This window comes from Rattus norvegicus, chromosome 6, assembly GCF_021556685.1.
Source record: "Rattus norvegicus strain SHRSP/BbbUtx chromosome 6, alternate assembly SHRSP_T2T, whole genome shotgun sequence".
Classification (NCBI taxonomy): domain Eukaryota; kingdom Metazoa; phylum Chordata; class Mammalia; order Rodentia; family Muridae; genus Rattus; species Rattus norvegicus.
The window spans coordinates 19,468,079-19,484,234 of NC_141539.1; the positions used below are offsets into that span (position 1 = coordinate 19,468,079).

General features: G+C 39.4%; 1 protein-coding gene across 6 annotated transcripts in view; it reads left to right on the plus strand.

Moving 5' to 3' along the window:
• Slc8a1 (solute carrier family 8 member A1) overlaps positions 1–16,156 on the plus strand; it is a 342,006-nt gene that overhangs the window by 18,125 nt on the left and 307,725 nt on the right. Inside the window, exon 1 of one of the 6 annotated variants that reach the window (XM_087552468.1) lies at positions 10,699–11,177. The exons of the other annotated variants lie outside the window; for them this stretch is intronic. Within the exon in view, the coding sequence (XP_087408594.1) occupies positions 11,155–11,177 (23 nt within the window). The 5' untranslated portion in view covers positions 10,699–11,154. Of the gene's footprint in view, positions 1–10,698; positions 11,178–16,156 lie in introns of those variants that run through there. 6 annotated transcript variants of the gene reach the window in all.

A 16,156-nucleotide genomic window follows, 5' to 3' on the forward strand; every position in this document is an offset into this window, starting at 1 on the left:
TGTGTGTGTATGTGTGTATGTGTGTGTGTATATGGTATGTATGTACATTTGTGGGTGTATATGTGTGTGTGTGTGCGCATGTGTATGTGTGTGTGTATATGGTATGTGTGTACATTTGTGGGTGTATATGTGTGTGTATGTGTGTGAGTGTGTGCATGTGTATGTGTGTGTGTGGTATGTATGTACATTTGTGGGTGTATATATATATATGTGTGTGTGTGTGTGTATGTGTGTGTATATGTGTATATGTGTGTGTATGTGTGTATATGGTATGTATGTATATTTGTGGGTATATATATATATGTTTGTATGTGTGTGAGTGTGTGTGTGTGCACATGTGTATGTGTGTGTGTATGGTATGTATGTACATTTGTGGGTGTATATATGTGTGTGTGTGTATATGTGTGTGTATGTGTGTATATGTGTGTGTATGTGTGTATATGGTATGTATGTAAATTTGTGGGTGTATATGTGTGTGTGTGTTTCTTTATACTTTAGCTGCCATCTTTCTCCACACACCCCAAGTAGAAGTTCCTCATTTAGAGCTCCACTGTGCTTTTTAATTTTGGCAAGGTTTTATTAGAGCAATAAATGCTTATGTCGAAAAATGTCAGCCAAGCTGACATCAGAAGTTGTCCCCTTTAATTTTATTCTTAGTCATCTTTGATTACCTACATTTATAGTTATGAAGTCATTGCTCCTTCTCAGTCCTATAACAAAATACTACCGTTATATTCAAATTTGCATATTCAGAATATGCACAGCAATTTAAATGTATGTGACTCATTAAGCACCTACAGGACATCCATCTTTGCTTACTTGAAACTTATTAGAATGCTGGCTTGTGCAGCGAGTTACCATCAATCTCGAATACATTAATGTATTTATATTTGTAGAGAGAAATACGGTGCATGCATTGCAGCTTTACACAAACAATTAGGGCATATGAAATTAGGATTAAATGATATGAAAACTGTATAACAAAATTATTCTGTGCTTATTACCATCTGAAATAGTAGAACTTCAATTTAAATTTTCCATCTACAACGCAAGGTTAAAACAATAACAGAAACCATCCTTGCGACTTCCACCGAGCCCTGTGGATTCAAGTGAAGCACACTGCATGTATCCTCATAGGCGTGGTAGTGCATCTTTCAAGTGACTGACATTGATTGGACAATGCGTATTTTCCTTGAAAGTAAACACCATATATGAAATTTCACCAGTTTCCTGAGGGAAGAAAATCTTCTGCATAGTTTTCATCAAAATCCTCACAAGAATTTCTAGATCGTTAAAGGAACAAACTATACATTTCTTTTTTGTGTTCAGCATAGACTTTAGGACACCATGTAAACCTGTTTGGAGTGTGCGATGTGAGAAAGACTGTCTCCTCTTCTTCACAGAGGATATAAAGTCTGTAGAATGGCTTTTCAGTAGTCCAATAACATGCTGGCCCCTTGGGGATTGAGGAAACTTCTTTAATGGTGCTACATAAGGGCTTGTTGCTATGTGAGAATTCAGCTGGCAGGCCTTGGGATCCTCTTGCTAACTCTAAGAGAGCCCACAGACACAGAGACCCTGATAGAGCTGGAAGAGATTGGAAATCTGTTGTTTGAACTCTGTGCTTCCCCCTGCCTATTATTCTCCAACCGAAGTGTTCTGAATCCAAAAGTAAACCCAGCATACCATCCTTTCTTGCAGGCCCGCCATCTTAAATAGTGCTGTAGGTACCCAGTGGAGATAGATGGATCAGTCGCAAATCATTTTATATCTTTCTTGATTCCCAGTTTCCCATCCACACAATATGCCACAGTACTGGTACTCAGGAATAAGAAATAGACGGTCTGGTATCTTCAGAGTCATGGCTGATGTTAGAAAAGGGAGAAGAAACCTCTCTGTTGGTTTATAAGGCACAAACACACAGTCCTAGGAAGAAAACTGTCCTGTGCTTCTGCAATGCTCTTGGAGGGCTCAGTTTCCCATTCTCTACCTACTCTACGTGGCATATTCACTTTAAAGCAGATGTGTTTATTCTTTTGACTTACAAGGGTCACGCCATTTCTTTAAATACACAACACTTGCGCTTGCTTATTTCCTGGTTGTATAGACAGTGAAAGTGAGCAGAGAGAAAACATTGAAATCATGTTGCTCTTATAAATTACCAACAACTTGTCAACTTGCACAGGCTTGATTACTTCTCTGAGCCCAAATTTCCTGTCTATGACAAACTGACTCCTCTACATTCCAGAGGCCCATGCAACACTTTCCTGAGATAATGCCTACTCCATAACCAGTGCGGTTTCTATCACTTCATAAACACCAGTTAAGATCATAGCAGATTAGTGCAACCACAGTAATTACTTTGAAGTTGGCTTCCAAACACAATATACTATCCTACCTGGCAGACCCAGCATCTTCAATAGCAGTGTAGAAACCCACGGGAGGCAGGCAGATCAGTCCCAAAGTATTTTATATCTTTCTTGATTCTTACTAAGATATCACTATGAGGAGATGCCCAGCGACTTAAAATTTCTACAGCACAAACATAGGTTGGAGAAATCTGGCAGGAAAATAAAGAAAACTGTGCATAATAGTTGGGTAATACAAGGAAAGACCTTGGGTGAACCTTCAACGAGGGATGTTTTGGGGTAGGAAGCACAAAATTACAAATTAGATTATTAGCTCAAAGCAACCCAACTTTCTCAACTTTCTTCTTCTTCTTTTCCTCTGCCACCTTTTTTGATTATATTACTTTAGAACATAAATACACACACACACACACACACACACACACACACACACAAGCTACTTTTAAGCAAAAGTGCTTTGTCATATGTGACTTCCCTTTTGACTGCTAGAAGGGAACAGGCTCATTCCACTTTCTGGAAAAACAACCACAACCAGAGATCTTGGGAACCAGCTTTGCAGTCTCCTTCCACAAACATCTGCCTTCACACCAAGGAAATCAGAGGCCAAGAAGAATCAATCCGGAGACAGTATTAAGGGACTTGAATGTCCAAAATTCCATCCCATGGCACTTCCTTAGGCTTTTGCCCTCCCCAGCTCTTGCAATATGGAGTTGTGGGAGGTGGATTATTAAAAAAAAAAAAAAAAAAGCTTCTCTTTCTCTTACACTCTTCCATTTTGCCCACTGAAGGTGTCCCCCTTGTGGTAGTCAGGAAGGCTGGACAGGCACTCCATTACAGGGCAGTAACAAAGACCTTTGGTTTTCTGGTTTTCCACCCTTTAACTGCTCTTGTTTCTAAAAGAGGTACTTTTATGTGATTGTTCATTCCTTTCTAAAAGTTAATGCTAAACTTAGCAGGAGATATGCAGTCAGCTGGCTTTTAAACCCTTTGACCTCGCTTGTCGTTATTTTCTAAGTTCTCTTTCCCTGGGACAAGCTGAATAGTTGTTTTGTTTTGTTTTTTTTTTCCATAAAGACCTATAGGAGTTTAAGATGGTGTTATCTCTCCATTAACAATTTACTTACTGGACCTTGAAAAGGTGCTTAGGCACGGGCCCAGCTCTGAAAAGCAATAGGAAAACTGGTCTAGATCAGCAGATACTCCAAAGTGCTTCTTTCCTCGGTCACCTCTCCCTGGAGTCCTAATAGACATTCCAGTAGTAAGAGCTGGGGGATTTATTTACTTTGAAGGAAGCACTTGCAGATAGCTGCTGTTTCCCTCTTTTAAGTCAGAGCTAGCCCATGTACTTCTGCTGTGTCTTCATACCCACGTTTCTTCTCCAAAGCTGTGGGAAGAGTTAAGCTTCATAAAGCTGTCTGAAGGAAACATCTTTTTAAAAGGCAACTCGGCATGGAGACAAATTATTATGGAGCAAATTAAACTAGACTCAACTCAAACGGAGAAGTGGAGAGGGGGGCTGTGTCCTCTTCTGCTGCGCTCTATAAATAGTACAATTTCAAGGACACCTTAGGACAAACATGTGCAGTAACCATCTAAAATGCTTTAGTTCTCAAATGTGAAGGGGTAAGTTCCAAGTGATGAGAAATGAATCTTTAATAGGATGCTCTCCAGAAAAGCCTAAAAAAAAAATGTTTGTTTATGTCATAGGTCACGCAACGTTTGATAGCCAGCAATGTTTCTTATGCAAAATGCTTCTTAATTATACCATAGAAAAAGAATGTAGGTATTTAAGAATATTTGGTCTATTTGTAACAAATTCTCGAGAAGGATTCATGCAACTGCCATTGAATTGGGTGTGTTATATAAAATAGATCAGAAAGATACTAACACAGGATCTCATTTATGAGGCTTTGGGACATATTTTCCTGACTCTGATCTATTTTGTTTCCTACTCATCTATGCTAACCTGAGAATTTATTGAAAATGGAACAATTTCAAAAATCAAAATATAGCAGTATAGGTATAAAGACATTGTGGAATATGAGAATAATTTGTTAGAAAAGGCGACAAACCTCGTGGCAGAACACTGTTTCAGAAGACAGGATCTGACTTAGTATGCATACAGATCTAGGGACAGTCAGAGGGGGTTGACATTCAGACAGAAACCTGGGCTACTAATGCTTTTTCACAGTGAATGTATTTCCATCAAAAATTATTTTAATTTATCGATCACTTAAGCCTTTAGTGAAACTAATTATTACCATCAGCCTTTCATCGTGGAGATGGTGTAGGCTATGTGGAGAGCATCCTCCGATCAATACAGAGCAATGGTTAATGGGCTCATCTCCATTGATTTTTTTTTTGAAGTGATAAAATGTAAGTGTGCCTCTGAATATTATTGGGATATTCCTTTTTCCCTGTGCCATTGGGTACAATCTAATAAAGAACAATCTTGATTTTTATCATCCCCTGTGGTTTTAGGACCAACTGCCAATGAGTTAATATTGAATCCAAAGATCCTTACAAAGTTCTTAGGAGGCAAATTTTCCACATTCAAAGAACTAAATTGACCACCTGGGGAATATGATGAGGACTTTGTACGTCACATTTTAAGGGTTAGTAAAAAGGGGGGAGTTAAGCAAAATATCTGGGAAGAGCACAGGTCAGTGATGGATGAAGGAACGTTGAAGGTCTGAATGCCCTGGAAAAGTACGAGGGCCTCCCATTGAATGCAGAGAGCCTCATAATAGAAAGTCGTGGTTTTCATCCTAAGGACAATCCCATCTTCCAACCTGCGAGTATAGAATAGTTCAGAAGAACAAGAATTTTCTACTAATTTGACAGACAAAAAAAGTACAGACGTGTGTATCGGTACAGTAATTAGAAGTCTTAATTGCGTTTTACAAAATGACTTAGTTATTGGAATTTGGTATGTACAACATAAATGGATATTATTTATAATTTGAGAAAAGTTTGGAAACTTCATATTCTCCTTCCATTAGACGTAAGAGTTTAGTTGGAACAACTACCATACTAATTACAGGTCATAAAATAATGAAAATAGAATTTGGAATTCCATATACTGGACCCTCACAAAATGACTTTTCAATGACTTATTTTGTTATTGTCCTAAAACTAGAATGTGTCACCATCAAACTCACATGTTGCTTCACCAAATCCCAGGGCAAAGTATGACATATGGTGTCATAAATGTCTAGAATGTTAACAGTAAATGGTGTCAGAGTATACAGTGGCCATCTAATGTAATATAGTGGTGTTTTCTGAACAAGAGAAAGCAAAAGGAAGATTCACCGGTAAAACCCATGGTAATTAGAAGTCTTAAAATAGTTCCAGACACCTAGTTTTCAGATGTGTTACTAAAAGAAAGGCCTTTATCCAAAATACTTTACACTATGACATCTCTAAGGTCACATGACATCTCAAGTCATTTAAAATGATCTGACCAGCTAGGAAATGGAAAGATTTCAAAGGAATGGAAGGTCAAAGTGTAATTTTAGCTTCAGAATGTGGTAGCATATAGCCTGCTGGATGAAAAGAGAGTATTCTTCAGGGACCTAGAACATGCCATGAATAGTCTCAAATGAAATGTAATAGCAATTTGGAATGTGAACATTAGATGATCTACACAGTTAATGGAACCACAAAAGAGATACTCAATCATTATTTATCCAACCAATTGTCCTCGTTTGGGTGGACAGTGTGCTAGGTATGTCTACCCATCTTGTACCAAGTTTTACTATAGGTCCTGGAAACACCACAGTGAAATTTTATGCCTGTGAAGAGCTTATATCACAATTATAAAGCTAGACGATGAAGAGCAATGAAAACTTTAACTCATTGCAATTATAGTGATGGCTATTTCGAGAAGCACAGTTATATGATAGGATGCTTAAATGGACCTGGACAATCAGAGGAAGTCACCTCCAGGAAGTCCCATTTATGCAGAGCCCTTGTGAGTGAGGAAGAAATAACCAGTAATGCTATGCTTGTGAGAGAACAAATGTAGCAGCTCTGGCTTGACAAACTAAATGTGCATGAATAGAAGTCACAACAAATCCGATGTCAACTAAAGGTACATTCAGTATACATACACACATGGTTGTGTAACGTTAATAAGAGGCAGATGGTATATATTACATATACATAATCTATTTTTCAATTAAGGAAGTGATTAAGCAAGGCAAATATGCTAAATATATATATATGCTGAAGACAAAGAATTATAATCATAAAATACAAGCTGAATATTGGTAAAAGAATCTTTTTAAACACTAAAATACTATTGTTTTTATTGTTGATGTTATATTTTATGTGTTATATTTTTGCCTGCATGTAAGTCTGTGCAAACTTGGTGTCCATGGAAATCAGTCGAAGGTTCCAGATCCCCTGATAGTGGAGCCGTTGACGGCTGGGAGTCACCATGTACATGCTGGGAATCTAACAGGAGTCCTCTGAAGGAGAAGCCAGTGCTGTTAATCACTGAGCCATCTCTGCAGGCCCCATAAAGCAATCTTAAAGACTCTTTCCATCCTCAGAACTGCAACGTCTGTGTGTGTAGATGTTAGGGGAGCGATAGAAAGGTTTGCATGCAAAGCATGAAGATAAAGAGCCCAAGCAGTAGACACGACACATAGACATTTAAGTTATAAATCATTTTTCACAATGTTTATAGGTTAACAGGGCCTTTAACGAGCCAAGGTTGAGCAATTGATTCTTATTCTAATACTCCATACAGTTAGAAATGGCAGCTCACATTGGAGGGAGTGAGTCATTCACTGAATGAATTTATTTTTACTTCCCCAACATAGTGCTGAGAGTGACATGTGGCTGGAGACAATGAATGGGTCAATTGCGTTCTTGTGGCCAAACATCTCCTTCTGCCTCTTCCCCATCCTCCTTCTCATCCTGTGAGTGTGAAGTGCTTTCCTCTCCACCCACGCCCTCCCTGGCTCAGATGTTTGCCTTTGCCTCACATTTACCAACTGTACCATTTGCACAGGGGCAGTATCTCTATTAATTAAAGCATTTGCAAGTGCTGAGGGCACAACATGCTCTGATCACTTAGGAAACCGTCAGCATCACATTTTTAATCACTGCCAGAAACATACCATATACAAGACATCTCTTCTTGTTTTTTTGCTAGAAATCTGGCAAATCACTTTATTACTAAACTTGTCTTCCAAAGAAGCTCTTTGAAGTGGTAATTATCCCAGAGAGAGAGAGAGAGAGAGAGAGAGAGAGAGAGAGAGAGAGAGAGAGAGAGCAATGGCTTTCGCCATTAATAAAGCAGTTAAGAGCATTTGATTTTTATTATGTGTTTCTCATCTGATGAATAAAATCAGAGCAAGAAAATGACAATTATCCCTGAAACGAAGATGGATCACAGGAAAAGGGGAGGCAGTCAAAGTGAGAAACTGCCCTGTTGTTTGCTCAGTGCCCCTGGTACTAAAGAGTAGTCAGAACTGTAGAAAAATTGGGACTCAGAGAATAGTCACAGAAGCTCCATTTAATTGTTCTCCTATTTTACCTTGGCAGTGAGGTTAAAAGCTGTTGGCAATTACTTTAAGGCTTAACATAGTTCCCATGCAGAAAGCATGATCCCAGATAATAATCTCATTGATTTCATGGAAAAGTAAGCCCTTTCCTGGGGCTTAGTTGAGGTTGTCTGTGGGCTAAAGATTTGCAGGGTAAAAATGAGGACAGAAGCAAACAGGTATGAAGGAGACGGGAGTCGGAATTTGTTTTTCCTTGAGTGTCTCCTACCAACCAGCCTCTTCTCTTTTACCAAACTCAAACTGAACATTATAGAGAAGAAGCAGAAATGGGAAAGGGCTTCCATTCTCTAATTGCCAGATATCTCATTCTTTCTCTGACAAGAACTTCATGGATTCATTAGAATTTACTTAACTCCCAAGATAGAAACAAGGCTGTTCTCTATGACTTGCTCTCCCATGCCCAACATCCTTCTGGAGGGAGGATGGGGATGGGGGAAGGTCTGGAAGTTAGATCCCATCCAAATGAACCCATGAAGATCATTGTTTCCCCCATGGACCCCTGAGTGCTAAGCTGACACCGCTACTCCTCTGGCGTTGTATAAAGTCATTTGACATTGAAATCTCCCCTGGAACTCAAGCAAAATATTGGTGCCTCTCCCAGCACTACCTACACAGTCCAAAGGAGAAGCTAACGCACCACTCATTAGTACACTTACGATTAGACTACTGTTTTCTCAAGGAAGAACTTTTTTAGAGGGATACATCTGTTTAAATACATCATAAGAAAAAATATATATAGTCAAATTAGTCAAATTACATTAATCATCTACACTTTGCAGTGGAATCTTTTTTAGCAGAATAATGACTGAGGCCAACATTCTCAATAAAGAATTATTAGGATTAAGTTAAACCACAAATGACAGAAACTAGGATAAGACTCTCTCTCTCTCTCTCTCTCTCTCTCTCTCTCTCTCTCTCCCTTCCTCCCTCCCTCTCTCCCTTTCTCTCTGTCATCTAAGCAGTTCAAGACAGGTACAGTGGTTCGCCACCACCACCATTCCTTTAATCTACTTCTTTTCTCATCCTTAAAGTGCTCTCAGGAACAATTTCAGTTACTTAAGTTCCAGTCTTCTCTCTACATTCTCCCCAGAACACCAACACAAAGAAAAAAAATAACAAAATAAGCAAGAGAGATATCTTTCAGGATGATGTGTCGAAAGCTTTCATGTGACATTTCTTTGTTGTTCCATAAGGTAGTCCTGTGATCACACGTCACCACAATGCGAAGCAGTTGAAACTCAGGGGCCCTATTCAGCTCAGTGCTGAGCAACCATGAGATTGGTTTTGTTTCCTTTCTGTTTGTTCTGTTGTTTTGTTTTTTATTTGTTGACTAGAGCTATTTTGTGGTGGAGGTTAGAATTTAACTCTATTCTGAATGTTAGGTTTTACATGTTTCCAAATTTGATTAGTGTTCTAGCTTCTCCTTGGCTTATTGAACGATATGCTTCTGAGAATCAACATTATTCCTTCCTTCTAATCACCCAGAGACTCCATCAATTATTACACACACACACACACACACACACACACACACACACACACACACCATGATTGTGCATAACAAATTGAATTTGAAAAATTTTAAACATATAAAGTGAGTTATAGACCTCACAGTACAGAATACTGAATTGTTTGCTGTGTCTTGTAGTTCAATTCACTAAGAACACTGAACAGTGTTACTGGAAGTAAGGACAAGCAGTGCCTCTTGTGGCTTTCAGAAAACAGGAAGTGTCTATAAAGAGCTTGGCAATGCTCTAGTAAAAGCAACAAGATCCACAGAGAAAGGGCTGCTTACATCCAAATCCAAGGTTTGCCCCTTCGAGATGAATGAATCCAGATCATTTCTTAATATGTTCATTTCTTCCATGCCTTCACCTCACATAATAGAGATATCAACTAGGACAGACATATCCAGGACTGACAGACCTATAAAACTAATGAAGCTTTGGTGGACTATTAGTCTCACAGGTGATGCCACAAGACCCTTGGGAGTACTTCTAACAGTGTGTGCACATGCTTAATACACTCGTAGAACACTGAAAATGCAAGAATTTTAAGCACAACCTCTTGGTGAGGGTCTCACAGTGCTAAGTGCTAAGTGCTATTCTTTACTAAACCTGCCACCCTGTCTCCAAGCCCAGCCCTTCACTGAAGAAGCAGCAGGGCATTCTTTGCATTGGCAGAAAGTCAATTATTAGATAACCTTTAATGAAACTTGGACACTTGTTTCAACGTGCAAGACCTTGGTGCATCTACATCCAGTAATAACAGATGCTAAAAATATGTTTTGAGTGGGCTGGTGAGTTGGCCTTGTAGGTAAAAGATAGAGGCACTTGCCAACAAACATGATGACCTGGGTTAGAGACCCAGGATGCAAATGGATGCACACGCCCAAGTTGTCCTCTGACCTTCACAGATACACAGTGGCTTGTGAATAACCTCCTCCCACCCCCGACACACTAAATAAACAAATACAATTGAATATATGTGAAGAGGTGGTATTTCACACCAGGGGCTTACACAGAATTAAGTTTCTAAAGGCAAGAACGTCAGGCCTCTCCCTTCTTCATAAAGGCACTCATTGGGGATGGGCCTTCAGCAGTCTCCATTTTGAGCTTCTCAGGTGCTTGTCACGTGCCTTACAATTTGAACTGTTCTCGTTTAAGGTTACTTCCTGCTCTAAGTTCTAATTTTAAACTACATGACTCTGTTTCTGAAATTAGCAGTCAAAGGTCAAGGGAGCATTAGACATCAGACACATGGCTTCCTTTGCAGAATGAGTGCTGTAGTGGGGACTATCCCAGGTTTTATGGAGAGAGAGAGAAAAAGAATAGAGAAATAAAGACTTGGCAGCTCGTATCTGCCAGTGAAAACAACCTGTCTGGAGGGATTCAGATTTGTGATCCATTAGTTTCCTATTGGTGGCTTTTGAAGAATTAAGCAAATCATTCCACTTCATCCCTCTGCTGGGGAGTCTAGGAGCAGAGACCATGGTTTCTCAGTGGTTTGAGATTTATTGGGCCACAGCAACTTGTGGTTCCTGTGGAGACAGAAAGGGCAGGAACAGTTACTGGCAGTTACTCTTCCCCAGTCTCCCTACCACATGTTCTACGTTCTACAAATTCAGTTGACATCAACAGTCTTGCCACTGAGAAGTGACCTTCGTAAAAGAAAAAAGAAAAGAAAAAAAAAGAATCTACATATCTGACATGTGTTGGGGATTTAAACCCAGGTATGGCTGAGTTCCTTATTTCATGTTCCTTAGTTCTGTGCTGCATGATGCCATTAACATGTGTGTGAGATGATATTCAATGCTGAAATTTATAGGAGTATGACTTAAAGATGGATCAGAACCAATTAATTCTCTTCTTTATTACATTCATTTCTCCCAAATAACACACAGTTGTATTTTTTTAAAACTGCTTGTGTTCTTATGTTTAATTTATTGGTGTAGCACAAATTTGTACACATTTATGTATGTGCATACATGAAGACCAAAGATTGATATTGGTGCCTCCCACTATCATCATTCATTTCAAACAGAGCCTCTTTCTGAAGGTGCCTGTCTCAAAGGGTTAGGCTAAATAGACAGTCATGAAGCTCCAAGATCTGCCTGTCTCTACTCCCTCAACGCAAAGGTTACACGTGGGTATGATGATATTAGCTCTTCTATGGGTTTTGTGCATATGATCTTAGGTCTTCATGCTTGTAGGACAGGCACTTGATAAACTAAGTCATCTCTCCAGTCCATAACTCATATTCTTTAAAAGACTGATGTTTGTATGAAAAGCTGTCTTCTCTTCTCTCTTTCTCCCTTTCTCCCTATCCCCCCCACCTTTGTCTTTGTCTCTGTCTCTGGCCCTGTGCCCCGCTACCCCCCCTCCATCTCTGTCTCTCTGTCTCTGACTCTATCTCTCTGTCTCTGACTCTCTCTCTCTCTCACACACACACACTCTCTCTCTCTAACACACACACACTCTCTCACTCTCTCTCTCTGACTCTCTCTCTCACACACACACACTCTCTCTCTCTCTCTCTCTCTCTCTCTCTCTCTCTCTGACACACACACACACACAATTCTACTTTTTTTTTTCTTTTTAGAACCTTTGTCCCTGATCGAAGGAAGCACTTCCTCTTTCCTCCAGCATTAAAGGATGGCACTGTAACTAAATGGCCGTGGCTGTGGTTGATTGTATTTTCAAGCATTTGTATTCAGGATTCATTTCCGTGTGGACACAAAATAGGAAAAGAGGAAGTTTCCAAAGTACTTGATATATCCAGAACTAGCCATACTTTTAAAAGTACATTCTGGAGCCATTCCACGCCAATAACACTTTTATCTTGTGACCTAAGTACTTCCTTGCCTCTTGTATATCGTCTAGTGAAGTAGGATTTCAACTCAAGAATTTTAGACAGACGCAGGCATCAAGACCATACTAGGCAGCCTGACCTTTGGAAGCAATGTAGTTCACATTTGGGGAAGAGAAGAAACTTTCGACTTCCTTTTCTGATGTTTCATGATAAATTTTGTTTCAGTTCTAAAGACTATATATGTCTATGGCTTCTCCCCTGGCACCAGAGACAATCAGAATCTTAAAGGGAATAGACAGGGACTTTTGCTGTCCTCTTTGTCCCATCCTGCAGTTAGATCAAGTCACTATGGAGGCCTGATCAAGGACCAGTCTCGGTTCTTATGGCTGTGTCAACAGATGGTGGTAACATCAAGAAGAAACTGCCACGGCACCTCAGTCACCAGTCCTTGGCCGAGAGCAGAGGCTGAGCACTTGCACAGCTACCAGACAGGCTGGCAAGAAGAGACAGAAAGTAATTCTGTAAGGCTATTTATAAAGCTAGAACACTGATGAATGTCAAAGCACCTTCTGATCAAAACTGAGACAGCGATGTTCATTGATAACAACTCCGTCTTATTTTCTTCCCCAATTAAATAAAAATAAAGCCTGCAGGACGTGAGACAGGGGTATGAAAATCTTACTTAATGCCCCTGGACTACTTTATCTTCCTAACCCAGACCTAAATAAATAAATAAATAAATAAATAAATAAATAAATATCCAGTACTTCCTCTTATGTAGACTATCTGCAACACTACATCGAAGGTCCCAGGAGATAAGGGATCCAACCAGATGATCCACAGGGGTTGTGAGTATTTAAAGCATATTTATGAAGCCAGTTATAATGGTGCATACAGGTAATTCTAGGACTGTAGGTACTGAAGTTTAGGAAGATTGCTCAGGCCAGCCTGAACTTATATAAAAAGGTGCTGCTGAAAGAGATGATAGAAAGTTAAGTAAGTAAGTAGATAGATAGATAGATAGATAGATAGATAGATAGATAGATAGATAGATAGATTATACATAGATAAATTACAGAGAAATAGGTAGGTAGATAGATGATAGATAGATAGATAGATAGATAGATAGATAGATAGATAGATAGATTATGGATAAATATAAAAGCATTTATAATTTCTTTAAATCTGAGAAAAATGACCAAAAATTACTATTTCTGAATTTAATGTCCAGGATCCAACATCATCCTAGTTAAATCTTTGAAGTTATGTGTAAAAAGCCAAACATAAAAGAACCATTCAAAAAAGTAATTTTAAATCTGGAAATGATTATATGCTAAGATATACTAACTTTGAAATTTTTCGAGCAATTGCGTACAAGTTACAGAATTTATCATTAACCCCCAGTAAAATGTTAAGTCAACAATAATATTGTAAGTAGTCAACATTAGACACATGTTTTAACTATGTGTGCATTCCAAATTTGTGCACTGGATCGGGTTTGGAAGTTTTCTTGGAGAATCAAATTCATTGGTATATGATTTACAAAAATCCAGACACTTTTTTTTTATGGACTCAGAGTTTGAGTGCTTACTGTCCTTCCAAAGGGTTCAAGTTCAGTTCCAGGTAACTACAACAGGCAACTCACCACACTCCAGCTCCAGAAACTACTCCTTCTGGCCTGCATCTGCACCTACCCATACATGGGTATCCATTACAGACACTCACACAACACACACGCACACTCACTGACATAAAAATAAAATATTTTTAAGCCCCTCCTTATTTTTCTCGTCCCCTTTGGAACTTATCAGAGTGTGGTTTTCAGAAGGAAAAGATAAGTGTATTAGTAACTTAGTCACAGAAAGAAATCCTCTCAGGATTTCCATAGTCAAACAAAACCGCAGACTTAACACACACACACACACACACACACACACACACACACACACATTTGATTACCTAAACTCACGCTGCTTTTGTAGGGTTTAAACTGGAAGATTAAAAAGAATGAATGAGTGTTGTAATTTGTTGGGACCTTTGATCTGTGGACATCACATCACCTTCACTGGACTCCGCAGCTCGTAGCCAGGAATCCAGAGATCCTTGATTCTTTCAGTAGGTGTTGGCTTACTATAATACAGTGGTCCTTAACGTGTGTGTGTGTGTGTGTGTGTGTGTGTGTGTGTGTGGTGTGTGTGTCTGTGTCTGTGTGGTGTAGAAAGTGACTAGAAAGTGACAGGGGTGGATAAAGACAGAGAACAGAAATTGTCGATCACTGGGTTTTCCTTATTTGATTGCCAGCATGGGTGCCGAGGGCACAGGGACTAGAACGTTAATGAAACTGTGCTTGCACAGAACCTTTCTGAGATGTTCTTGATACATTGCAGCCCTGACTCCCAGTCCCTGTACTTAACACCTTCCAAAAAATATACAAAATTGCCAGGGTTTGGGAAAGTACTCGGCAAAAAAAAAAAAAAAAAAATTACTGAGCATCCTTTCTGGACTATGGGGAACTTCGACCCGCATATTTGCGTTCACCTCCCCCTCCCCCTTTCGATTGGTGCTTCTTTTCTGTCCCATTCCACTGTCCCATTCCATTTTTCCTTAAAGGCAGCAAACAGTTCAAGTAGAGGACACATTACTCATGTCGCTAAAGTGTGCAAAGCAGAGAAAAATGGAGTCAAGTTCAACTTCGAAATAGAGTGAGAAAAACTTCTCTTGCCAGCCAACTGTCTGAAAAGTAAAGAGATGGATTCTGAGGCATCGTTTCCGTGACAAGAAATGCTCTCCCTTTAAATGATGCGGTGGAGACGGAATTGGGAGAGGGGAAGGATCACGTGGATGTTTTTATTGAGAAGCAGCCAGAAACAAAGGCTGAACCCATTTGCTCACATCTCTGGAGGGTTCTGACAGCCGGCACAGGAAACCTCAGCCCCATTCTAAGGCTGTATCACAAAGGCTTTCTTGGGAGAATACACATTTAACATTTTGCAAACCACTGGAGCTCAGCCTCTTTAAACAGGCTGAAAAGGTCTTGCCTTATAAATCCATTACTCATGAGCTCTCTGATCTTATATTCAGAGAACAACATTAAACATACTTAAATATGAAGTGCTATAATTATTGCATGGCATTGTTATGGTCAATGGTATGTTTGCTGTAGGTAAAAACATAAGCGTGTAGAGTATATGATCATATGTCCCAAATGTTAAAAAGAAAAAGTAAAAAGAAGGTCTAAAATTTATTACGTGATTAACTTTATTCACTGATTCATTCGGCCTTTCAAAACTAAGCATTATACATTAAATTTGGTGCTACAAATAAGATAAGCTTTGAAAAGTTACCATGTCTCAGAATCTGTCGTGGGCGTTCACTCTTGGAAATCCTTTGCCGTTTAGCTTCACCGAGGAGGAAAGATTGTAAGAAGCCCGCCTTTTAAGACATCCACATCTTCAGCACAAAGTAATATTTATGCCTGCCTCACAGCATCTTTTCAAGGTTTTGGGTGTTTTCATAGCTGCTTATGGAACCTTTTGCGTATGAAGCGATCAGTGCACTTCAGTGGAAGGATGGTCCCGTAACGTACAGGAGTCGTCTGTGTGGGCCTGCTACAGGTCATTTTGGAGGTAATTGGGAATTCCTTACAGAGTCAACGTATTATGTTCAATCTTTAGGCTTCACGATATACATATAGAAACCAAAGTCTCTCTTACCCAAACGGTCACAAAAGTCAGTTGGCATCCTTGATGGTCCCGATTGTTTTGTTTGCCTATTCCAATCCCTTAATTAAATTTCCTCATTTGTATTGAGATGGTTGTTAGAGTTCCTTGTTTCTCGAGCTTTATTTCCCACAGGCTTTCTGGATGCATTAAACGTTCTAACCACACAGCACAAACACAT